The following is a 24,974-nucleotide window of genomic DNA, read 5'->3' on the forward strand; positions in this document are numbered from 1 at the left end:
TTGAAGCCAGCCTGGGCAGGAAAGTCCATGAGACTTATCTCTAGTTAAACACACGCGCGCGTGTGCGCGCACATACACGGAGGCTCAAGTGGTAGAGTGCTAGCCTAGAGAAAAAAAATAAAAGCTTAGGAAAGACAATCCTTAGGCCCTGAGTTCAAGCCCCAGAACCAGCACCAAAAGAAAAAAACCCACCCCCCTCTGTGCCTAATCAGCTTAGGGTCAGATTTCTGCTTTATCTCCTAAATAAGTCGGATACTACTGACTGTAAGGATAATTAGGAATGGTTACGTAGATGTAAATGCATGACAACATTGTTGTTAGGGCTAAGACTGATCCAGAGTGACTGGAATTGGAGCAGTCGTTCTAGCATATGCAAGCATCCTCATAGACACAGTTCAGAAGTGGACCAGAATCGCCTTCGCAAGCCTGTTTGCTATGAGGATGTGGCCTGAATGCATTGGGTGAAAACCCTTCAATGCGTTAGGATGGTGTTCTTCCTGCTGTCTATGAGGTCCAGGGTCCTGCTACAAGGCCAAGGTGTACGTGGCTGAGACATTGCTAGTGACAGGCTTAAACTCATTATTACTAGTTTCCAATAAAGAAGTATATCTGCATTAGTAGAAAGTTTCCACCAGGCGCTGGTGGCTCACATCTGTAATCCTAGCTACTCAGGAGGCTGAGATTTGAGGATTGTGGTTCAAAACCATCCCGGGTAGAAAAGTTCATGAGACTCTTATCTCCAGTCAACTACTTAGAAAAAGCTGGATGTGACATGGTGTCTCAAGTAGTAGTGATAGCTCTGAGCTAAAAGAAGCTCAGGGACAGTGCCTGGGGCCTGAGTTCAAGGCCCAGGACCAGCACAAAGAAAGAAAGAAAGATTTCTCCCAATGGGAGAATACAACTAAAGCCCACAGTGTCTGCGTGAGAGGCAGCGGTCACCTAAACACCACTGCCAGTTTCCAAGAAGAGAAGGCAATGCGGTCTGATTCCTGCGAGCTGACACCAGTGGCGGAGGAGGTAGCTTTTCCTTTGGGGCAGGGGCGTCGTGAGGAGGGTTCTTGTTGGGTCTGCGGGACTGAGTCACCAGTGTGCCTATGACATGCTGCAGCTGGGGGGGGGGAGTGGGTGGTGAGCCAAGGCCCTGGGGACACTGGGCTCTGCTGGCATCTGCTGTTGACAATCAGGAGACAATCTGCCAGGTGGCTTGTGACCTTCTTCAGGCCTCCCTGGGAGCCTGTTCAATTTGAACAAACACACGGCCCTGATGCAAAAATCACTAATAAAATTAAGTCACGTTCGGCTTAGCATCTGCTCCACGACCAGTTTTTCAGCCTCCCAGAAAAATTGGCACTTGAGCTTATTCTCAGCCTTCAGCCTTGGAGCCTCGGTGGGAGGCAGGCCGGAAGTGTTACAACTCATCCTTTCCCTCTGTGATGGAAGCCACCCCCCATTTTGCTCCCACCACCCCACCTAAATCATTGTAAGGAGGTTTTGAATTGACTGAGATTTTCTGGGTAGCAAGTGACAGAAGTCCTGTTTTACCCAGTTTAACCCAAAAGTAAATCTTTTCTTTTGTCAGTTGTGGGGCTTGAACTCAGGGCCTGGGTGTTGTCCCTGAGCTGTTTTGCTCAAGGCTAGCGCTCTACCACTTTGAGCCACAACTCCACTCGTAGCTTTCTGGTGATTCATTGGAGATAAGAGTCTCCTGAACTTTCCTTTGAACTGCCATCCTCAGAACTCAGCCTCCTGAGTAGCTAGGATAACAGGCGTGAGCCACCAGCGCTGGGCTTCAGAAATGAGCTTTGACATAAGAACGGCTGGGGGTCTCTGGGCAGGAATGAACTTATATGGGAAAGCAAAGGAGCGTGGAGCTCTTAGGTGATGGGCTCATGACTCTTGTCTTTCCATGCATCCCTCCCTTCAAGACTCTTTCATCTGCTTTCTACTAACACTGTCTCTTCTTGTCTGGCGGATACGGAAAGCATGAATGCCAGTAGCCTCAGCCACCTAGACAAAGACTGTGAAGAAAGGCTGCGTGTGAAGGGGAGGCAGGAACTCACCCCTCAGTGGCCAGCTGGGGAGGAAGGGAGAGGAAAGGAGAGCTTGAAAATCATCCAGACCCATGGCCAAGATTTATACCTGAAAGTGATTGCATTCTGTGGCTTCTAAGCAGACAGAAGAGGTCTTTAATATAATTTTCGAAAGTAATAGAAAATAGAGGTAACATGTTTGTCCTCCAGAGGCCAGAGAACAACTTTGTCTCTACTGATGAGGAAACCGAGGCTCAAAGAATGAGAGGTGGCTCAATGTGATTCTACTTTGGGCAGACACAGCTTAGATGTCATGTGTCTTATTCCAAGTGCTCAGAGTGACAAAGTGTAGCCTTCTTCTGTCTGATTTGTGTAGAAAGGATAAATCACTCATCAGAAAATGCCTTCTTATATAAAAAGCATAGTACTTTAAACAACGAAGGTGCTGCTTATCAAGACGAATACCAGGGAATAGAAACATGTTTTGGGGGGGGTGGGGCAAGGGGAGACATGAAGATGGAGGAAGGAAGGGTGAATTAATGCAGCCCCTATATTCAATGTACATTATATAAAAACTGAACTATGTTAACTCACAAGTAGAGATGAGAGGAGGAAGAGAGGGAGAATGAAGGAAGGGATGACATTGACCAAGAAGCATTGTACTCACAACCTGACTTATGGAATTATAATCTCTGTGTACAGCTACTTAATAACAAAAGAAACAAAGCAGCACACACATATATTACTTTAGACATTGATGCGAATATTTTAAACCTTTGATTGTTTCATGGCAGTCAAGTAGCTTGGAATATAAAATCAAAGTAAGTATATTTATCTTTTTGTGAGTGAATGTTCTATTCCTCTTTACCCACTCCTTTCTATTTCTTTTTTTTTTTTTCCCCTTGGTAGTACTGCATTTTAGACGCAGGGTCTGGCGCTTGCTAGGCAGACACTGTACCACTTGAGTCACGGCCCTTTCTTGGTGGCTTCTTTTTCAGGCTGATTCTCACCCAAGGCCGGAAGCCTTGGAGAGTGACTCTCCTACTTCTGTCATCCCAAGTAGCAGGAATTACAGGTGGGATTCGCCATGCCTAGGCTTTCTGACGCTTTCCTAATGTTAAAACTCATTGTGTCCTAGAGTTTATAAGTTTTGTAGAGTAGAATGATGATTTTCAGCATTGTGAAGGTTAAATGTGCACTGTGAAATATATGTTGTCACTTAAACCCAATGAGAGAGAGAGAGAGAGACAGAGAGAGAGAGAGAGAGAGAGAGAACAACTCATGGTGGCTGGTTGAGGCAATTGCTACAATGATGGTAATGAAAACACTCAGTTGGTATACGAGAAGATGGTAGTGTGAGAAATGGCTTATTTTTGGGGGGTGGGGGAAACAACGAAACAGCCCATAGAGTAGAAGGATTGCAGAGGAAGGAGAGGCAGCCCCGATTTCTCCTTCAGTTATAACCTCCCTGGGTAAGGGTACAGATCTTTCCACTGAAGATGGAGAAGGCAGGGAGTGACTCAGAACTAGTGCCTGGCATTATTAGCCGGGTGTCTGTGACTCAGATCTGGGATGACGGTCTCTGCTCTCCCCAGATGGCTCCAGTGTGTCTGCTAGGGCCGTTTAAATCCCCAGGCACTCATCGGGGCTCTTCCTGTTTGTGCTCCATTGAAGAGGGAGTCCTCCCTCTCTCCAGCCAAAGACCAGGGTCTTTGGGTTCTGCAGTGCGCGTGCCATGGAGCTCTTGCTGAATTCGACTGCTCTCAGCCTGTGAGCAGTGACTTGAACCCGAGAACTGAAGGCCGAACCCACTTGAAGCGTTGTCTGCTCCTGTAGTCCGGCGATGGCAAAGGATTGGAAAGAACCAAGGCTGTGGCAGACAACTGTGGGATGGGATTTGGCAGAGTGAGATTCAAACCCTGGCCCTGTCCTCTCTTATCTCTGTGACGTTGGACAAATTGTTTATCAGCTGTGAGAATCATTTCTCATTTTTAAACGGAAAATAAATGTAAGGATGCACAGAAGAGTCTAATTAACATGCAAACAAAGTCAGTGGTACCCCCAAAACATTTGTTCAACTACATGGCGGTGCTAAGGACTTCTGCAGCAGAGTGAACACTTTTGATGCTGGCCTAGCAGCTCACCCGCTACCCTGGGTGGTAATCATGGCTTCCCGTTTATAGCTTCCACGGGGTCTCACGACTGTGTCATTTAGTTCTGAAGTCTTAGTGCCCAAATAAATTAATAAAAAGAGTGACCCAACTGTTATACAAGAGATTTCTTAAATCTTTCTTTCTATCATCTCACCAGAGAGAGAGGAGGAGGGAGTTCTGGGAGTTATTAAGGCAGGGAATCTCGTGTCAGCTTATACTTATAGAATTTCATGAGGAAAGTTCATATTTATTTCTCTATGGGAAAATGAAACATTGAGCACTATATTTTGGTGTAAACAATCTAATAAATTAAACACTGCAAGGACCTAGGCAAACAGAGGAATGCTTTATTTATGGATTTATGAATGCAAATTAATTGTAAATTAATGCATACACCACCTGTTGAACTTGTTTACCTACTCTCTTATACTCCACTAACACTTTTCCCCTTTAACAGATATTAGTTAGTAGGTTCATTAGTCTGTCTTCATACGTGTGTGTGTGTGTGTGTGCGCGCACGTGCATGTGTGTGCTTTGATCCCCAGTGCTTTCTCCTCTACCTCTGATTTTCTTGGAGGTAGTTCATGTTTTATGCTTATTTCCATTATTATTGTTGTTGTTAGACTTTGCCAGAAAACCAGGCAGCCATCCAAGCACAAAGAACAAAGGAAAAGTTTTGGTTTTTTTTTGTTTGGCCAGTCCTGGGCCTTGAACTCAGGGCCTGAGCACTGTCCCTGGCTTCTTTTTGCTCAAGGCTAGCACTCTACCACTTGAGCCACAGCACCATATCTGGCCGTTTTCTATATATGTGGTGCTGAGGAATCAAACCCAGGGCTTCATGTATAGGAGGCAAGCACTCTTGACACTAGGCCATATTCCCAGCCCCCCAAAGGAAAAGGTTATTGCCAGCAAAGAGACTGGCAAGACCCCACTCACAAGAGAGAGGAAGTGCTGCCTGAGGCGACCTACATAACCTCCTGGGGCTAGGAGGGGCTTGGAATAGAGATGACGGTGTGGACCAGGGGCTTCCTCATGGCAGGCTAGGATTTATGGCTGCTGCCCAAGTAGTAGATAAGGGGTCTTGCAGCCGTCCAGACCTGAAGGTCACTCTAAGGGGATCTTGCTGCCTTCTATGGTTATAGCAGCCCCAAAGAGTGCCATCTCCAGGTAAAGGGGGGTGGAGGCTGATTATTTATTGCCTTTACTAAATGGGCTCGTGTTACCTAGGAAAGGAGTGTGCTAAGCTATGAGAGGGGAGGCTACTGGTCCAGCTATTATTATTATTATTATTGGTCTAGATTCCATATGACTGAAAACATGAGTGTGTGTGTGTGTGTGTGTGTGTGTGTGTGTGTGCACATGCTGGTCCTGGGGCTTTTATTCAAAGGGCCTGGGTGATGTTTCCAAATATATGTATATATATTTTTTGGCCAGTCCAGGGCCTTGGACTCAGGGCCTGAGCACTGTCCCTGGCTTCTTCTTGCTCAAGGCTAGCACTCTGCCACTTGAGCCACAGCGCCACTTCTGGCCGTTTTCTGTATATGTGGTGCTGGGGAATCGAACCCAGGGCCTCAGGTATACAAGGCAAGCACTCTTGCCACTAGGCTATATCCCCAGCCCCCAAATATTTTTTTGAGCAAGGCTACTGCTCTATCACTTAATCCACAGCTCCATTTCTGGCCCTCCTCCTCCTCCTCCTCCTCCTCCTCCTCCTCCTCCTCCTCCTCCTCCCCCTCCTCCTCCCCCTCCTCCTCCTCCTGTTTAGCTTTTTTGAGCTTGGCTTATGTCACTCAATATAATTATTTTTAGTCTTATTCACTTTCCTGAAAAATGGTATAATTTTATTCTTTTAAAAATTTTATTATAGAGGTGATGTACAGAGGGATTTACATTTATTCTTAATGACTCCATTGTGTACACATAGTACATTTTCTTTATCCATTTATTGGTTATTGGACACCATGACCAATTCCAAACTGTAGCTATTATGAATAGTGCTGTGATGAACATAGCCATGTTGTACATTCCTTTGAACATATGCCCAAGAGTCTATAGCAGGAATGTTTGATTTCTCACTCTAGCTAAACTAGATCTCTTCAGGTAGTGGTAGTAAGGCCAGAATTCAGGAGTGCTTGGATTTTCCTGTGTGTCCTTGGAGGGAGGAGGCCACGGCAGTGAAGAGAGTAGCACAGCTGGAATAGGAAAGGAAGAGCTAGGAACAGAGAACAGAGCCAGAGAGAAGATGAGTTCTCAGTCAGGGAGGAGAAAGACATTGTTGACTTCAGTGATTTCCTTTATTTCATTTTATTTTAAAATTGTTATTGCCAAGGTGATGTACAGAGGGGTGACAGTTACATACATGTTTTAGTGAGTACATTTCTTGTCAAACTTGTTACTTCGGGGCTGGGGATATGGCCTAGTGGCAAGAGAGCTTGCCTCGTATACATGAGGCCCTGGGTTTGATTCCCCAGCACCACATATACAGAAAACGGCCAGAAGTGGCGCTGTGGCTCAAGTGGCAGAGTGCTAGCCTTGAGCAAAAGGAAGCCAGGGACAGTGCTCAGGCCCTGAGTCCAAGGCCAAGAAATGGCCAAAAAAAACAAAAAAAAAACAAAAAAAAAACTTGTTACTTCCTCCCTCATTTTTCTTCCTCCTCTTTCCTCCTCAAGTCCCTACCCCCTCATTTTACAACATATTGTCTTGTAAGTATTGCTGTTGCATTGGTTCATCTTCTGCCTTTGTCTCAACATTTTGATGTTCCCCTTCCCTGACTCAGACAAACATATATACAATACTCAGGGTATCAAAATCAAATACAGTGATAACAGGGGCTAAAATATTGAGAAGATTAAACAAAAGTCAGTGATTTTCTTTGTAAGAACAAATCACAGTGGTACAAAAGGTAGCCTAGGAGTGACAGAAATTAGCCCAAGAGAATTCTCTAACTTTGCATCTGCTACAACCACATTGCTGAAAGTGTACCCTGCTCTGTGGACAGGGCCTCAAAACTGGAAAGATGGGGTTGGATGTCACTGATCTGCCTTCATCAAATAGTTTTCCCTCCATGTTTTTAGGACCTCCCATAGTAAAGAAGTACAGTGTAAGCAGTGTTACACATGATTTTTAATAAGTGGTATCCCCTACTCCATCTTTACTAGAGAATTTAAGAGCTGCTCAGACATATTTCAGTAGAAGCTTTCTGATCGTCTAGCGTGTCAGTGGGTGACAGTCTTCCTGAAAGCATTCCTATACCAGGATGGCAGGAAATGCCCGTGAGCCACATACCTATATTCACGAAATCCAAACCAAATGTATTTTTCAATTCCACTTCTCCTTCGCTGGATTCTGCACATGCTCCTTGTCACCTCAGTAGGAGAAGTGAGATGGAGGGAGTTTGGAATGTAAAGAGACAAGTCCCAACCAATAGCAATTTGAATTCTGCTTCTTTGGAAAATTTTACACAGCATAAGGAAAGGCCCCGTGCAAGAGTAGGGTCCAAAAGCTTATCTTTCCACTAAGTCAGTATCTGGCATAATATTAGATCACAACATGCCCCACTCCCCCACCCTACCTTTACATGCTGTGTTGTTTAGTTATTTTTCTATTTTGTCTGCTCCTGTTAGAATGTAAGCTTCATGAGAGCAAGGACTTTTTTTTTTCTTTTGGTGCTAGTATTGGGACTTGAACTCAGTGCTTTGCACTCTTGTTTGGCTTTTTCCACTCAAGTTTGGCACTTTGCCACATGAGTCACATCTTCATTCTTGGCTTCTTTGGTGGTTAACTGGAGATAAGTGTCTCACGCACTTTCCTTCCCCGGGCTGTCTTTGAACCATCACTCTCAGACCTCAGCCTCATAAGTAGTTAGGATTACAGCCATGAGCCACTGGCGCCTAGCTGAGGGTGAAGTGCCAGACTTTGAAGTCAGGCCCCACTTTACCACGCAAACCCCACTTTACCACATGAACCTGAGATAAGCAGGCCCTGTGAGCAAACCCAGGACAAGCTCATTAGGGCCCAGTTGGTCTAGAACTCTAACCGCTGGGAATGCTTAACTCTGACTGCCCCCAGAATGCCTCGAGCCTTAAGCCAATCAGATTTGTACCTGTGTCCTAATCTTGCTTGCTTGAACACCTGATTGTTGTAACTTTATAAGCCCTGTGTAATCACAGCTCGAGGTTCCCTCCTAACCTCCGCTGTGTTGGTGGGTAGGACGAGGCCCGAGTTGCAGCTCGCTTGAATAAAGCCTTGCCTTGCTATTGCATTTCGGAATGTCTGAGTCTCGGTGGCCTTCTTGGTGGTCGTCTCGCGACTTGGCACAACAGGGGCAAGAATTTTGCTTGGGTTTTCACTGGTGTTTCCTAAGTGCTCAGAATAGACCAGGTGCCTAATAGGTGTTCCATAAAGATTTGTAAATAAATGAACAAAATAAAGCATAAATACGTGAGATAAGGAATCAAAGGTGACTTAGGATGAGGAGTGTGATAATCTAAGACTGAGGACTTTAGAATTTTAGTTTAATTCCAGACTCTGCCATGTCATTAAGCCTTTCTGGGAAATCTCCTTCCTCGTGTATAAAATTAGCTGGTTATTTATTTGTCCAATTTATACCATTTTGGTCAGGACGTTTCACAGATGCTCCCTTGCATCAGAGCCAGGTACAGCACTCACCAGTTTCAAAATTCCCGCGTCTTCTAAGCCCCGCCCACACGGTGTGCCAATCTTTAGGCCCCGCCCTGATTCTGCACTACCCGCTCCCAGGGCAGAAGCCCCGCCTTTCCTTGCTGCAGTCATCCAATGGCCGAGATACACGGCTAGGCGACTGCTAGAGAGCTTTAGGTGTCTTCTTGGCGCCTGACCAGCGTCTTGAGAATTCCGTTCCTCCTGTGCAGTCACTTCTCGGAGTTGCTCCTGCGACACGCGGGAGCGCACAGTGGCCCGCTTTCCCTCCGAAGGGTCGAACCAGGATCGTGAGATCCGTCGCATCTCTCCCTAGGAGCTCAGGGTCCTCACTGGCCGAGGCTCTCGGCCCGCGGCATTCTGGGAGTGGTAGTTTTTCTCTTCCTCGATCCCTTCAGGGCTACCCAGTGGATAAGCTCACAGGACTACGATTCCCAGAAGTCCAAACGAGGCACCGATCACGTGGCTCGCAAGGACGCGGCCCGGTGGGCGGTGCCTGCCGGTGCTGGGCTACTGCCTGTGTGACACGGGGAGCTGGCGGGCTGTTGCTCCCCAGAGACCCCGCCATGGTTCGCGCGGGTGCCGTGGGGGCGCATCTCCCCGCGTCCGGCTTGGATATCTTCGGGGACCTGAGGAAGATGAACAAACGCCAGGTAACGGAGACCTGGATGGCGAAAGGGGGGGGGGAGGCGGGGAGCGTCGGGGGGGGGGGGCCGGGGCCCGCTGGGACTCCCCGGGTTGGGCAGCTCCGGGTCCTCCCGGAGGCGCCCCGAGGGGCTTCCGGAGGCACCGGGTTCAAATCCCCGCCCGGGCCCGTGTGAGCTTTCTAGCGCCCACAGGAACCGGTTAGAGGCGGGTGTCGCGGGAGGGACGGGGAGTGGGGGACCCTGCGCGGCGGTGACCGCGAGTGACAGCTGTCAGCGCGGATCTGACCGCCCCCCCCCCCTCTCCCGGTGCTGCGGCGCCGAGTCCCCGCCGCGCCCCGGGCCTCGCGGCGCCCCGACGGCCCCGGCGGAGGCCGCCCGAACTTTCCGACCGGCGTGGGAACTGTCCAGTGCTACCGAAGCGGCTGCCGGCCACCGGCGGACCCGCTCCCCCGGGCATCCTCTGCGTCCCCGGCGCTGTCCCCGGCGGTGCTCGGCCTTGGTGGACAGAACCCCTGTTCTGGACAGGGCGTCCAGGAGTCCCCCCTAACTTTCCCCGAGCCCCTTACTCCGGTTGCACCGTAGTAAACACAGAAGCGGGGGGGGGGGGCGGTTGTCTTTGGGCAGCTGGGGTTGATTTCTCTCTCTTCATTGAGAAGCTTGCTCTTTTTTCCTTCGCGGGTTCTCGGTCACCATCACTGTCTTTGGGCCTTCCTTACCTCGTGAAGGGAGAAGAGAGACTGGAAACTAACCCAGCCAGGAAAAGGGGGTGATGGCTAGCTACAACTTCTGGAAAGGCCATTTGGGAGAGACCTGTTGTGCCCATATATAGTGATGGAGTCTATTACTGTTAGTACTGATAGCACGTTGTGGTAAGAAAAAAAATGAGATTTTTTTTCCCAGAAAAAGGGTTTTTTTTTATTGTCCTTGAAAATGGTGTTAATCCTCCTGATTTTGATGGCTCCAGTTTTATCTGTTCTGTTATATTGAGGTACAGAGTGGTGCGCGTGACGGGGGTCCAGCGACTCCTTGCTCCCTGCATGTCTTTTTCTGTCCAGTTCTCTTCCCTCTTCCTTTCTCCTTCCTTTCCTTCCTTCTCTTCCCAGGCCTCTCCCTCATCACCTCCGTCACCTGTTCCTCTCTCCCTCTCTCTCCCTCTCTCTCTCTCTCTCTCTGTCCTTCTGCATCCTTCTTCCCCCTGCCCTCTTCCCTCTCTATCTGTAGAATTTCAGGTAATTGCAGCTGCTCAGCAGAGTTTGCTCACTTGGATGTCATGCCCTGTGTCTGATTGTGTCCAGCTGTGTGTCACTGATGAGCTCCCCAGCCTTCTGTGATGAAGAAGACTTGTAATGGAGAACACCAACCGCTAATGTACGGAGGGCTGACGCTGTTCATTGATGGTCCCCAGGATCCCTATCTACAAAGAGAGCTGTCTTTGAAAAAATCTAGACTATGGCTAAATTTTGGAAGTACTTAGAAGAGTAGATTGTCAGAGAAGGCCTTATAATGAGTGTATCTCTCTCTGACCCAACTTGCCTTTTAGAAGACTTGGGTGTTCCCACTTTCAGTGTGAGGCCTGTCAGTAGCTGGTTGCCTTGCCTGTTTTGCCTGTCTTCTAATTAAAATTCACAAGTTCAAGTCTACTGCCTTTTGCTGCTTTTCCTTTTTTTAAGAAATAAGTTTCTTTTTTTTTTTTTTTTTTGCCTGTTTATCGTTTTCCCTTTAAATAGCCTCCCATGACATTTGTGGGCCTATATGCTCCACCATTCATGGAAGCAGGGCCTCCTTTCCCTGTTTACTATTAAGTCAGGACTGCAGGCAAGACAAGAGTTCTTTGTTTGTGCAGTGAGGGGACAGGAAGAAACACAGCCACTAGCATTTCTGCTGTTTTGTAGCCAGAACATCTGGTCTGCAATGTTGACTTAAAGCTCTTTGAAAGTGGCTGTTTCATGTTCAGTTGGCAGTGACTGAGTGTGGGCTTACCTTAAACTTTATGTTAAATGCTGAATGCATTAATTTGGTAGCCGGTGATGAACAGCAAGATGTGGTGAAACGCAGTGTGACACATTTTAGATCCTGGTCAGCTTGCCAATAGTTTGGTTAACATTATGTGTCTAGATCCCTGGATGTCAAACTTAGAGCCATTGGTACTTTAAAGGCAGGGAGCTGGAAGTATGATCTGCAGTTTGTGGTTAAAAGTGTTAGGTTTTGGTGTAATTGGCCATTTCCTTAGCAGACAGATGCCCTGATGAAAGGAAGTGTTTTTTTGTTTTAAAATAGGATAGTAGACTTTTATTACTTTGATGATACACAACACACAGCACTAACAGTGTATTGGGTGAGATTCTAAGCACTTTAAATGTATTAATATATCAAATTGTTAATTCACACACCCCTATAAGGTCATTGCAATAATGACTTTCATTTTATAGATTAAGAACCTGAGCCATAAAGAGAATAAACTATTTGCCAAGGTTCTGTAGCCAGTAAAACTCCAAGCAGGGGCAGGCTTAATGGTGAATACTTGTAATCCCAGCTATTTGAGAGGCAGAGGTAGGAGGATCGTGGTGTGGGCAAAAGTGTGATACTCTATCTGAAAAACAGACTAAAGCAAAAGTGCTGTAGGCATGGCTCAGTGGTAGAGCAGAGTTTAAATCCCTGTACTGCCACTGAAACAAACAAAACAACAACCCCAGGCAGATGGTATACTCCTTCCCACTCCAACACCTCACTCCACGCTGCCCACAAATAAAAACGTGTGGGTGTGAAGATAAGTTGTGCAGGAGTGGAATTTATCTGCACTCTTCACAGAAGTTCAATCTCAATTTTTAACTGATTGGGGAAGAATGTCCTGCATAAGCAGGTAGAAGAAAGCAATTTTCTTATTTTAAAAAGAAGGAACATCTGGAATGCTTAGTACAGTGCCTCTAGTGGATTTACAGTCAGAGAAAACGAAAGGTGGGGCAGGAACTGCTTTCTGTTTTGTACATTTCTAAGCTCCCGACATCTTTCGGATTGTTCTCAATACAACTCAGCCTTTTCAAAGGAATTGTTTCTGTTTTAATTGATTTTATTTCTTCTCAGTGAATTTTTTCAAGCACAGAAAATCATGGTGTAAAATATGTTCTTTAGCACAAGGACCTATTGTTAGATAAGGGGCAAGAGGCTGATAGTGTGAAAATCCTATCTAAAACTGGAAAGATTTGTTTAAAGTCATGGTATGGGGCTTTCCCAGTCAGATGTGCAATTCATAAAGAAACTGCAGTTGTTTTTCTGGTGGGGAGGGCTCTGAGGAAAGTGTACCCCAGCAAACACTTCTGCTTTAGGTTGATTTCACTGGCAAGGCTGTTTTTTTGTTTTGGTTTTTTTCTTTAAAAGCAATAATTTCACAGTATCTGCTTAGCACTCCAGTTTCCTTTTTGTGTTCTCCTGGGAATATAATGTAATTTCATAATTTGCTAGTTTAAAAATGGTGTGTGGCTTTAGTATTGAGTTAGATTTATCTTCTTGTTTTCTCTAATTGCACAGAAACACCTTAACAGTTACTGTTAACAGTTACTGGATTAAAAAAAAATGTGCCCACTGTCAGTTGTATCTTTCATACTTGCCTCAAAAGTATGTGTTTACATTTAGTGGTAATATTGGCAAACACTTTAGTGCTTGCTTTTCCTACCTTCCATAAAAGGATTTATTTTCACACCTTCTTGCTCTTGAAAAGGATTATTTTAGTGGCCCCTATACTATTCTGTCAAATTGCATTTTTAAGCACTTTTTCCCATATGTGTTGGGATTAGTTATGCTTATTGTAGGAAGTTTAAAAAACAGAGAACAGTTTAATGAAAAAAATTGAAGGATTCACAATTCTACTATCCTAAGATTACTGTTGGCCAAGTCTTGGAACACACGCACATATGTGTGCACACATGTACATGCTCACACACACAGGCACACACATTCTACTGAACTCTGAAGTTTATATTTTCCCTTCAACCTTTTCTAAATGTTTTGTATTAAAGTTCTTTGTGCATTATTTGAAGTGTGTGTGTGTGTGTGTGTGTCTGTGTGTGTGTGTATAATCTGCCATTTTCTGGTCATCATTTCCCTTTCATTAGTCATTTATTTCCTTTCTACATGATTAGCAATAAAACTGATTAATAATTTGGGGCTGTACTTCCCTATCTGCCTTCACTGTCAGCTGAGTTCTGGAAGCAGGGCTTCAGGGCCAGGAGCAGCGGCTTGATGGTAATGCCCGATCACTTCCAGAATGGTTACATCACCTGCATCACCATACACGTATCCCGACTATAGTCGAGACTAATGGGAAACAAAAGAGAACCTTTCAATTCGCCAGGTCCAAGGAGATAGGAAGGAAGTAGAGGCAGGATTCTTGACTTGAACATTTTAATTGCTGTTGTGTTTTGGGTTTTTTTTCCCCCCCCCAGTCATGGGGCTTGGATTCTGGGCCTGGGTGCTGTCTCTGGGTTCTCCAGCTGAAGGCTAGCGCTCAACCACTTGATCCACAGTGCCGCTTCTGGTTTTCTGGCGGTTAATTGGAGTCTCACGGACTTTCCTGTCTGGGCTAGATTTGAACTGCGATCCTTAGATCTCAGCCTACTGAGTACCTAGGATTACAGGCATGAGCCACTGTACCTGGCTGATTTGAACATTTTACATGTTTGCTTTGCTGCTATCTTTGGAAAAATTATGAATTTGCTTTTTACCTCATCTGTTAGGATTTTTACTTCTTATAGTCGATTTATTTGTGGTTACCATGTATTATAGATGTTTATTTTATTACAATTTATTTAATACTTTGGCTAGACTTATGTTGAATAGTGAAGATATAATTCTGAACAGAGCTGAATTGACCTCTGAATTGCCCTTTGCAGAATTTACAGTCAGGTATGAAAGACACATTAAACCATTATATGTGCAATTATCAAGGTGATAAGGGCTGTAACAGAAGCAATGAGAATATATAACGGGAAGACCTTGGCTGGCTACAGCAAAGGTCAGCAAACTCCAGTGCTTCACTTGTTCTTATGAATGAAGTTTAGACACATATGGTCTATTGCGTGCCTGTAATTCCAGCTATTCGGGAAGTGGAGGCAAGATGATTTCAAATTCAAGGTCAGCGGTGGCAAGTGTGGTGAGACCCTAACTCAAACCAAAATAAAAACAAAAGAGGAAAGTGCTCTCAAGGCTTGGGTTTTACTCCTCAGTATGACAGGAAGGCAGGCAGACAGGCGAGGAGGGAGGGAGGAAAGAAAAAGGAAAAGAAGGAAGGAAAAAACAAAGGACAGGAGGTTATTGGAGCATAGCCATATTCCTTCTCTGACATATTGTCTATGCTGCTTTCCAGCTCTAATGGTATAGTTAAGTAGTTTTGACATTTATTATGGGGCCTGTAAACCTAAAATATTTATGATCTGGCCCTTTGCACATTAAGTTTGCTGACTTCTGGTCTGGCAAGCTTCCCTTGTGGACACAGATGTTTAAAGTGAGAATGAGAGCTGAATGAGGGTTGAGCAGCGTTAGGAGCTGGGGAACGGCCCTGGGGTGGGAAAGAGCGTGCACTGTGTGAGGCGCTGACAGACACCGCAGGTCAGCGGGGCAGCAAGTCACCACTGACGGCGGGGGGGGGGGGGGGTCCTATCAGGTAACTGGAAGCTGTACAAAGGTTGAGTCTTCATCCTCTGAGTGGGAGGATGCGATTGGAGGGTTTTAAGTGGGGCATAGTTGTAGCGACGTGCAGGGAGTGTGGAGTGGTTTGGAAAGGTACGGGTTGGAGGAGAGACTTGTGGGAAGCTCACGCAGTGGCCAGATGGGACTCTGTGGGTGACTTGGAGGAGAGTGGTGGCAGCAGGAATGGGAAGAGCTGAGCACATTCTGGAAACATCTAGAAGGCGACATGTGTAGAGTGGATGAGAGGAGGGGGCTCCACACAACTGATTGAGCTGAAACGTTGCGTGCTGAGACGCCATCATTAGCACCGGAGACCTCTGGAGATGAGTTCAGTCTGCTGGACACTGAATTGCCCTTCCCACGTGGAAAGGTCTGCTTGGCAGCTGGCAGTTTCAGTAGCGTGAGTAGTCGGCACTGTGGGGCGGAGGCTGGCATTTGAGGGTCCAGGTGCCAGAGGAGAGCTGGCAGGGTTCCAGAGAAGAACGTGGTCAGAGACTGGATGCTGAGGGTTCTGTTTGTGACAGAAGTTTATGTGAGGAAGATACAAGAGGCGGAGGAGGAGTGAGGGGATGGAGGTCCAAGTTAGAGCCACGCAAGCGGAGGGGAAGAGCCACGCAAGCAGAGGAGAAGAGCCACGCAAGCGGAGGGGAAGAGCCACGCAAGCGGAGGGGAAGAGCCACGCAAGCGGAGGGGAAGAGCCACGCAAGCAGGGCAGGGGGAAGAGCCACGCAAGCGGAGGGGAAGAGCCACGCAAGCGGATGGCGGTGGAGCCATGGCTTGGCGTCACTGCTCTGCAAAGGCTTCCCCAGTGATCCCAGTGCGGCCAAGGTTGACCACATGTTGTCGGAGAGCAGTGGCCTCCAGCTGTGGTCCCTGACCAGGGCTGCTGTATGGCCTGGAGATTGCTTAAAACCCAGTTCTCAGCCCCCTCCCCGGGTCTGACAGGAGAACCTCTCCAACCCCCCTGCCACGTCCCCGTTGGCTCTTCCCAAGTGTCTTCAGCTGCATTTCTGCATGGTGCATGCATTTTCAAAACTACGCCTGTGGCTCACGCCTGTCATCCTAGCTACTCAGGAGCCTGAGATCTGAGGATCCTGGCTTGAAGCCAGCCCCACCAGGAAAGCCTGTGAGACTTATCTCTAATTAAGCACCAGAAGAGCCATAAGTGGAACTATGCCTCAAGTGGTAGAATGCTAGCCTTGACAAAAAAGCTCAGGAACAGCTCCCAGGCTCTGAGTTCAAGCTCCTGGACTGGCAGCAAAACAAAACAAATAACCCTCTGATGTGTTTTAATTTTTTTTATTATTAAGTTGATGCATATTGTATAATGTGATATTTCAATACCTGTATACATTGAAGAATGATGAAATCAGAGTAATTATATCTGTCACCTTTTCCTTGTGGCTAAACTTTCAAAAATCTTTTGCAGTTAGTTTGAAATAGACAGTACTGCCCATTGTATAATAGAATACCAGAACCTAATTGTATTCAGCCTTCAAAAAAGAGTCCATACCTCCACGTTCTGTTTCAGTTAAAATTATGTTTGAATATTGGAAGAAAAAGCATTCAGAGCTACCAGATCGGGGTTCTAGTTCCAAACTCACTTGGAAGGGGTACTCTGGAAACCTGGTAGGTAGCCAAGATGGGACCTAATGGACCTAATTTTGCTTTCCTGCAACACTCCTAAAACTAACAAGGAGATTTAAAACAAAGAGATTTATTCCACGAAGGGAGGCTAGGCAGGAAACCGGGTCACCCAGATTCTAGGAGCTGGAACGCAGATGGAAGAATGAGAGCTGATGTCGTCTCCCCTCGCCCGCAAGCCAAGTGCTGCGTGGCCCCAGGAAGCCGAGGCGCACCGCCTCGCTGTGCTGTGGAATCCTCAAAGGCTCCAGAAGTGGCGGTGGCAGATGTCTCCGGGACTGACTGAGGCCGTGCTTGGCTGTGGGGTTAAAGAGAAGCTGAGAGTGGGTGATTCAGGCTGGGTGTGCCCGTTTTTTAGGGGGAGACCTGCAGCACTCTTTGCATGGAGCTGCGTCTGAGGCTACACTAGAGAGTGGGGTGCAGGCAGCAGGGCTTTGAAGACTGGGACTCATTAGGGCTCAGGGTGTTGGAAAACCCCACAGTGGTTAGCCGTGTGGGTTACCATTTCTCCCTTTTCTCTCTGAAGGACAGTGGTATTTAGAAGGCTTTTTCCATGAAGGAAATTGAAATATTACCTAATTTTGTACCTCTGTAAAGTAGTTTCATGTCCTGAATTTGCCTTGTTCCTGCTTTACTTTACTAGGGTGCAGCTCCAGCTTCAGGCTGGCGAGTTTTCTGCCGTGGGTTTTCACTTGCCTCTGGCCTTTTCCTTTCCAGCTCTACTACCAGGTTTTAAACTTCGCCATGATCGTGTCTTCTGCACTCATGATATGGAAAGGCTTGATCGTGCTCACAGGCAGCGAGAGCCCGATCGTGGTGGTGCTGAGGTAGGTCCTGACAACACCCTCATCCTGTCACTAATGTCACGAGTCCCAAGAATTAGCTGGGTGCCTCCAGGGAGAGCCCATGTGGTAGCTGAGGTTCAGGGTGCTGATTGGGTGACCTATTAGGGCCTTTCTCATCAGTATCTGCTTTGCCAATGTTTCATTTTTTTCTAGCTTTTAATGAAAAATGTTATCTTTTTCAATAGATATTTTAGAACTTTGATCATTTTGATGCTAATGCATTGAGTGCACTTAAATGATGATTTAGCTGTATATTAAAGGGTTATTGGTGTGCAAATTGATTTGTAAGCTTAACTAGTGTGGAATGCTACTTGACTTTCTTTGTACCCAATAGGCCGTGCCAAACCTTAGCGCATTTCTTCTTGCTTCCCAGGAACCGGGAGGTTTTACCTTATGGAAGCCCTATTATCCTGGAATACACCCTCATCCTCCCTGTGTGTCTTCAGGACTTTCTCTCTCCCCTGGGTAGCCTTTGGGGGTCTCCCTGTGTGACTCAGTTTTCTTGTTTTTGAGTGCTGTGTCTGTTGCCCTACTAAGTGCGCTGGCTTCTCAGTGCCAGTCAGCCCAGCTACCTGCCTCCTGGCTGCCTTTGGGATCTGTTGGGAAGTGTCATGGATACCATAGCTGGAGCCTTGGAAAGGAAGGCCAGCTCCATGAGCCATGATCTCCTGTAAAGCACCCCTCAGCTTCAGTACCCAGATTCTTTCTCCTTCTCACTTCCTGCTAAACAACACAGTACTAGCTCATCCTTGCTTCTTGGCCCCTATCAAACCATCTTTCTAAGTTTTATCCTTTGCTCATGCATTAAAACAAGCAAGAACATACAGACAGCAAGTCCTAGTTTAAAATGTTCAACTCTCAGTAGACTGCAGTTTATTTTAAATTGACCCAGGATTTTGGCATGGGGTTTGAACTGGTATCACAGATTACTGTGGAGATTATCTATGGTCTCTCAAATCAAAACAAGTTAGTATTTGTCAGCACTGGGCCTTTGTAGACTTCTGTAGCATATAGCCATTCCTTGAATGAGTCCAGCAGTGTGAAATGGAAGAATTGCCCTAGAGTATTAATCAGCTGTAAGAGCCTGTAGTTGTGAATGAACCATAGTAATGTTGATGGGAGGAAGATTTGTCTGAAGGTTAAAAACCGGCAGCTTTTACTTCAGAGCCCACATTTTTCTTGGTTGTTTTCTTAACCCTTTCTGTACATGAACCCAACTAGAAACCATTTTCTCCCACATTTCACAATCCCTGGGGCAGGAAGGAAACCACGGTGGCTTTATTTAGGGCTTCTGAGACTTTATACTGTGGACAAGAGCTCTGACTGCTTGGCTTACTGGGGTCACTTTGTGAGCCCGGGCAGCACTGATGGGGACTCTGTGCTTCTTTCCAGTGGCAGTATGGAGCCGGCCTTTCACAGGGGAGACCTGCTGTTCCTCACAAATTTCCGGGAAGACCCCATCAGAGCGGGTGAAATTGTTGTTTTTAAGGTTGAAGGACGGGACATTCCAATCGTTCACCGAGTCATCAAAGTTCACGAGAAGTAATGACTCTTTATGTAGTTTTCTTAATTTTAGTAGATGCTTTTAGCAGTGAATTAGAAACTAATGAAACTTGGATTACATTTACTCTTTGTGACTTTAGGCCAGCTATCTAACTCATTCTGCAAATTGGGATGACAGTATTTTACTCTCAGTAACTCAGGGTGATTATGAGAATGAAATGGACTCGTGTTTACTGACACATCGCAAAACTCAAATGGCTGCCCAAATTTAGAGTGGGATGCACTCTAATTAGCTATTTGAAGATGTCTCAAAGAAAATCAAAGCATATTGTACTGTAAATTTTTTGTTATTGTTTTCTGAAGTGTAATGGAGCTACCTACTTTTCCCTGTCACTTTGACTAAAGTGGCATTTTCAGCAGTAAATAGCGGCCCTAGTTAGATAAAACAATTATTTCCCCAATGTGTCTTGTGATGTGGTCATGACATATCCTGCCTGTCCCTGACAGCAGCATTTTGATGAACTATTAAGATCTCAATAAGGTCTGACTTTCTCTTTTGGAACCAAATCATTTACTTCTAGCCCTAAATAGAGGAAGTTTCCAAATGAGAGAGTGAAATGTTATTCTTATGTAATTGATTATTCTTTACTTTTATGCAGCTGACTGTAGTATTTTACCCACATGATTTATAGAATTAAATTTAGGGAATGTCTCTCACGCCCTTTCTCTTTTGCTCTCCTCTCCCCCCTCTCCTTTTCTCTTTCCCTTCTTGTGTTATTCGAATGGTTATGTGATGTCTATTTGTGACACCACAGAAGGGTTAGCATGCTTAGCTGTGTTGGGGAGGTGACTGTAATTGAAGTCCATTATATGTATGCATGAAAACAATGTAATGCAAAACTGTTAAAAAGAAATGGGGAGGAGTTGAAAAAATGATGTCGACTCGGTGAATCTCATCAAAGTACATTATGCACATGTTGTTGATATCACAGTGAAGCCCCTTTGTGCAATAGGAATAATAGTTTCTAAAGATGAAAATGTGTTCAGAGTAAAAGAAAGGATTATCTGCTGCACTTCGTATGAATTATGAGATTGCCAGGATGTATGTACTCTTCATTTCCACATAACCATAGCTATGTCTGCTTGTTTTTGACATAGTCTCACATCTTTGTGAGCTTTCAGTGTTTTACCTCATGTATGGTACATTAAAATTATTTTTTCATTGTACCACTCCTCATAGCTCTATGATGGTACAGTTTTGTGTTTTGGCACTATGGCTATCTGGCTATCAGTTAAGGATGGCTAACATGAATCCTACGTGTCTCCTTTTAATACTGGTTTGATACCATTTGTGATCCTTGTTTTCTGTAAATGGAATCTTACAGCACAGTGCTCAGTGGTGAAGGAAGCCATACATTCTACATTCATTGAGGAAAAGCTGGAGGACAGCTGAGAGCACAGAACATGCAAATTACCTTGTGTTCAAATCTGGTCAGGGACCAAGTTCATGTCTAAAGTGAATAGGAATATAGTCCATATTAACAAGTTGATGCAGGAGGATGAAAAATGACGGTTACTTTGTTAAATGGCAACTCCTTTGTACAACTGTTTAGAGAGAATAATAAAAAAATTAACACACACACACACACACATACACGAATGATTGTTAATCAACCTCATGCCCTAACTCTGACCTGCTGTGATCTGAAGGGAGCAGCTGAAGTAACTGTGGAAATGCTCGTTGTCAGTACACCATGGTGCGTTAGGATCTGGACTTGAGAGACTTGCACAGAGGCTATCCACGTGATTGTGCACACTGGCACTACCACTCCCGATTAAAAACAAGTTAGGTACCAGCTTTTTTTCACCTCAAGCAGACATGAATGAGAAGTGATTCTTCATCGTGTGCATGCTGGAAGCGGACCAGTACCTTCCCCAAGCCTTGGTGCTTTGTCGTGTTTTATGCTTATAGAGTTGTCAGGGTTGCTTGAGTGCTTTTGTAGTTTGAGTCTTCAGAATTGTCATTAGATTTGTACTTCAGCTGAACAGTTATCTCCAAGCAATCCTCTTAGACCAAAGAAAGGTCAAGTATCCTTTGATTGCTTTCTTAATACTCATGCCTGACTGTAAGGTCTTGGATAAACTAATATTTTTCTAATGATGCCGTGCTGAAAAAATATTTTTAACAGGACATTGTTTTTCTTTCCAGAGATAATGGAGACATCAAATTCCTGACTAAAGGAGATAATAATGAAGTTGATGATAGAGGCTTATACAAAGAAGGCCAGAACTGGCTGGAAAAGAAGGATGTGGTGGGGAGAGCGAGAGGGTGAGAATGAACTTTTTCCTAGAAGGTTCTGAAACCGGGAATATACTTAGAAACAAAGATATGAAACTTAGAGGACAATAGGAGCTTATGTTATTACCGATATGATTCCTCAGAAGTATTCTAAGTCATTCTAGTTTGTACTGCAAATACTAGTAAGGAAAATTTCAAATCTTCTAATCTTCTAAGGACCTAAATCTAGAACTGAATCTTAGTACATTATCCACTAATCCCTGTTTAAAAATAGAGATTAGTTATTTGTGGTTTTAAAATAACAATTATAAGAAATCTTCCCAGAGATGACTGTCAGTCTAATGTTTTAATGAATGTTCTAGATACTTAGTACCTAACAGTGTGAGTGTGTGTATATGTGCGTGTGTAGAACATCAATGTGCCTAGAAGAATTTGACTATTTGTACCCACTAGGAAGTGAGCAATAGCTTTTTGGGTCAACTCTGCACATTTATCTGTCTAAATGATTAAATGTTTCAGTAATTATCATATCTTTTGTGACCAAGCATCTTTTCGAAAACTATTTTTGTGCTAGACACTTAGTTTGCTTATCAACTTTCACAACTAAAAAGTATTGTGCTAAGTCTTTTAGTATTAATTTTGCAGAGTTGTTTCATCAGTGATCTCTGCTGCTGAGTGACACAGCCCAGAGAATGTATCCTCTTATTAAAAAACAAAACAGGTGATTTTTCTGTCTTGGTGACTCTTTTTAGAAATGTCTTCATGGTATCTGGGTTTCACCAGCTGTGGAAAGTCAGAGAGACTGGCTACCATTATCTAAGTCCATTTATTAATTACACTGTGGCTTAAGGCCTCTTGCCACATCTTTAATTATTTTTTTCTCTTGCATTTCCACTGGGATATCTGCAGGGGATAAGGAGAATTTCCTGCTCATATTTCTAATAGTGTGGTGAAAGGCTGTGGAAAGGAGAGGTTGAAGCTACTGATTGCCGGCTGGCGGGTACTGTGGTTGCGTTGCCTCGTTTCCTGGTAGCAGAGATGATGAAATTTGGGTCAAACTGATTACATATTGATATTCATTTTGTCAGCATAATTACTGGCTCTGAATGTCCTCTCTCTGGAATCATAATCATATTAGCATACAAGTTAAAAATGGGATTCACATTTATATTCATTGCCCAATAAACTTACTTGTTGCATCTGAAAAGTGCCGTGAAAGGAAGATGATAAAAGATTCTTTAAATTACAAGCTAATCATGTGTGTGCTTTAAAGCTTTATCTAACAAGGGTTTTTATAAAAGCCACCTGACACTTTTCTCCTAAGAATATAAGAACGAGGATTGTGAAAGTTGTCTATTCTGTTTGTATAAATAGCTCCACTATTACTTTAATTGTAGCAAATGAAGACAAGTGGTATTGCTTGCGCAAATCATAGGCCTGCTTGAAAAATTTGCTCTTGCTGTTAGCTCTGCTACATTTTACTAATCAAGCCATTTGAGGCAGGGGTGAATATTGACCATACAGCTGTGGTTCCATGGAGGATTGGTGTGCTGAGGCTGATTTATAGAGTAGCCAAATGTTGCTCTTATCCTATTATAAACTATTTTTATATTTCTTGCTTTTTATTCCCACGATTTAGGTTTTTGCCGTATGTTGGTATGGTCACAATTATAATGAATGACTATCCAAAATTCAAGGTAGGCATCGATGAATGTGTCTTTATTCATTTAAAAAATATTGGAGCTTTTTTCTTGGGCAGCTATAAAGAAACAGTCATCTGAAAACATTTGCTGTTAGTTTTTCTGCAGTTTCTGTAACTAACTATAAATGAACATAACCACTTAAATTATTGACATTTAAAATAATTACCTAAAGTACCTGTTTTACCTTGTATGTGTGCAGTATGTTCTGAAAAGACGCTTACATGGTTACTGCTTATTATTATGAGAATTTTCAAACATACAAAGAAGTATACACAATAAATGCAGTAATGTTTATCTACCAGCTTCAATGGAAATGCATCTCTACTTCTTTTTAGAAAATCACTTGAAAAACAGAAAGAACTCTACACAGGAATGAGCACTTCATTAGCTGTGTTGGGTATTTGGTCCTTAGTCCATCAATAGACATTGGGGTCTTTAACCACAGCTAATTTGGAGAACAAGTGCATGGGGGTGGGGGGAGGCTCTCTTAAGATTCTATCCTTGGCCATTATTGAACAGACTTCATCTTCATGCATTTATCAGCCACGTTTCCTTGAGAACCTCACAGTCATTTTCCATTGTGTTTCCTTTACAGTATGCTCTTTTGGCTGTCATGGGTGCATATGTGTTACTAAAACGTGAATCCTAACATGAGAGGCTGATCTGGGACGAGAATGAAGTGATTTCTGTTGAAAAAGAGAAAAACTAATATATTTGAAATGTTCCACTTTCTGTATAAAAGGAAACCACGTGGAGACATTTTTGTCTTGTCCAAATAAATGATTCATCAGTAAAGATGGGTTTTCTTTTGTGGCCTCTGATTGTAATCGGCAAGTGCCTGCCACCGTGGTGGTTACTCCGCCCTGAGTAGGAGGGTCTGGGGCTTTTCGGGACCCAGGCAGGCCTGCGAGGGGGGATACACCAAGTCCACATGGGATAGCTTACAAAATACAGTTCCTAGAGCAGTGTCATGGTGGCATAAAATTAAGGGATACAAACAGGTCCTTCAGCGGAGTTGATTCTTATCTATTCCAGTGTCAGCTGATAATAAAGCCTAAAACCTTTCAGAAGGAAGCTATATAGTGTACTTTGCTTTCATGGTGTGACCTATGTTGAAGTTTCTCCACCTATTATAAAAGACAGTGCACACGCCTTTGAAAAATTGCCAAAGCTCTTGAAAGGTCAAAGAGGCGCGTTCCTTTCTCCAGTCTCCCTTCTCCATTACCCAGGAATCTGTACTTCAGAGTTAGACATACACGTTCTCCAGTCTGCATCCATCTGCACATAGTCCCTCATTCAAATATCCATCCCCCTTCCACTCTGGCTGCTGTCTGAGGAGAGACAGAGGCCCCGCTCTGACGACGGAGGTCACTGTGAAGAGAAATGGTTCTGTGTTGACTGCCGGTGAAGCAGTTGAAGGGTGACAGCAGGTACCACTTTCATGCCACTTGGCATGCAGAGGTAAGAGGAAACGTCCAGGGAGGTGATGGGGGGGGTGGTCTGGGGCGAGGCTGGAGTGCCCATGGCTCCCGTGCTCCCAGGAGCACCTCTAACGTGCCCTGACTGCAGGTACACAGACCACACACTACATAGCGAGTGTGAGAGGAGGAAATGGGATGCCGGTGAAGTTTTCGTAAGCCTTTCTGGTGTGTGAAAATGTCTTCACTCAACACCACGCCACTGACATCTGCTCCGTCACTATTTACAAATCTCCCCTTTTAGGTTTGTCCCAACTCTGACCTAAGAACTCGGGAAGCCTACAAGTCTCCTACGAGGCAGACTCTGGCAAGT

The 24,974-nt window shown here is 44.8% G+C and overlaps 1 protein-coding gene across 2 annotated transcripts; it reads left to right on the forward strand.

Annotated features, from left to right (window-relative positions):
- The first annotated feature begins 9,349 nt into the window (after positions 1-9,349).
- Sec11c (SEC11 homolog C, signal peptidase complex subunit) lies at positions 9,350-23,973 on the forward strand. Of its 2 annotated transcripts, XM_048363478.1 has the most exons (6): positions 9,351-9,513; positions 17,551-17,660; positions 19,071-19,220; positions 21,391-21,510; positions 23,120-23,177; positions 23,779-23,973. In XM_048363478.1, the coding sequence occupies exons 1-6, from the start codon at positions 9,427-9,429 to the stop codon at positions 23,830-23,832; spliced, it is 579 nt and encodes a 192-aa protein (XP_048219435.1). In that variant the 5' UTR covers positions 9,351-9,426; the 3' UTR covers positions 23,833-23,973. The 2 variants fall into 2 exon arrangements, with proteins under 2 accessions (XP_048219436.1, XP_048219435.1); XM_048363479.1 differs by lacking the exon at positions 23,120-23,177 and having other exon boundaries at positions 9,350-9,513.
- Positions 23,974-24,974: the final 1,001 nt, after the last annotated feature.

This window comes from Perognathus longimembris, chromosome 15 (genome assembly GCF_023159225.1).
Source record: "Perognathus longimembris pacificus isolate PPM17 chromosome 15, ASM2315922v1, whole genome shotgun sequence".
In the NCBI taxonomy this organism is placed as follows: Eukaryota; Metazoa; Chordata; class Mammalia; order Rodentia; family Heteromyidae; genus Perognathus; species Perognathus longimembris.

Excerpts from the sequence above, each read along its gene's own strand:
- Sec11c (XM_048363478.1), top strand. The coding sequence starts at position 9,427 with ATGGTTCGCGCGGGTGCCGTGGGGGCGCATCTCCCCGCGTCCGGCTTG. Across the intron at positions 9,514-17,550 it reads GGAAGATGAACAAACGCCAG|CTCTACTACCAGGTTTTAAA; the intron begins GTAACGGAGACC and ends TTTCCTTTCCAG. Across the intron at positions 23,178-23,778 it reads ATGACTATCCAAAATTCAAG|TATGCTCTTTTGGCTGTCAT; the intron begins GTAGGCATCGAT and ends TTTCCTTTACAG.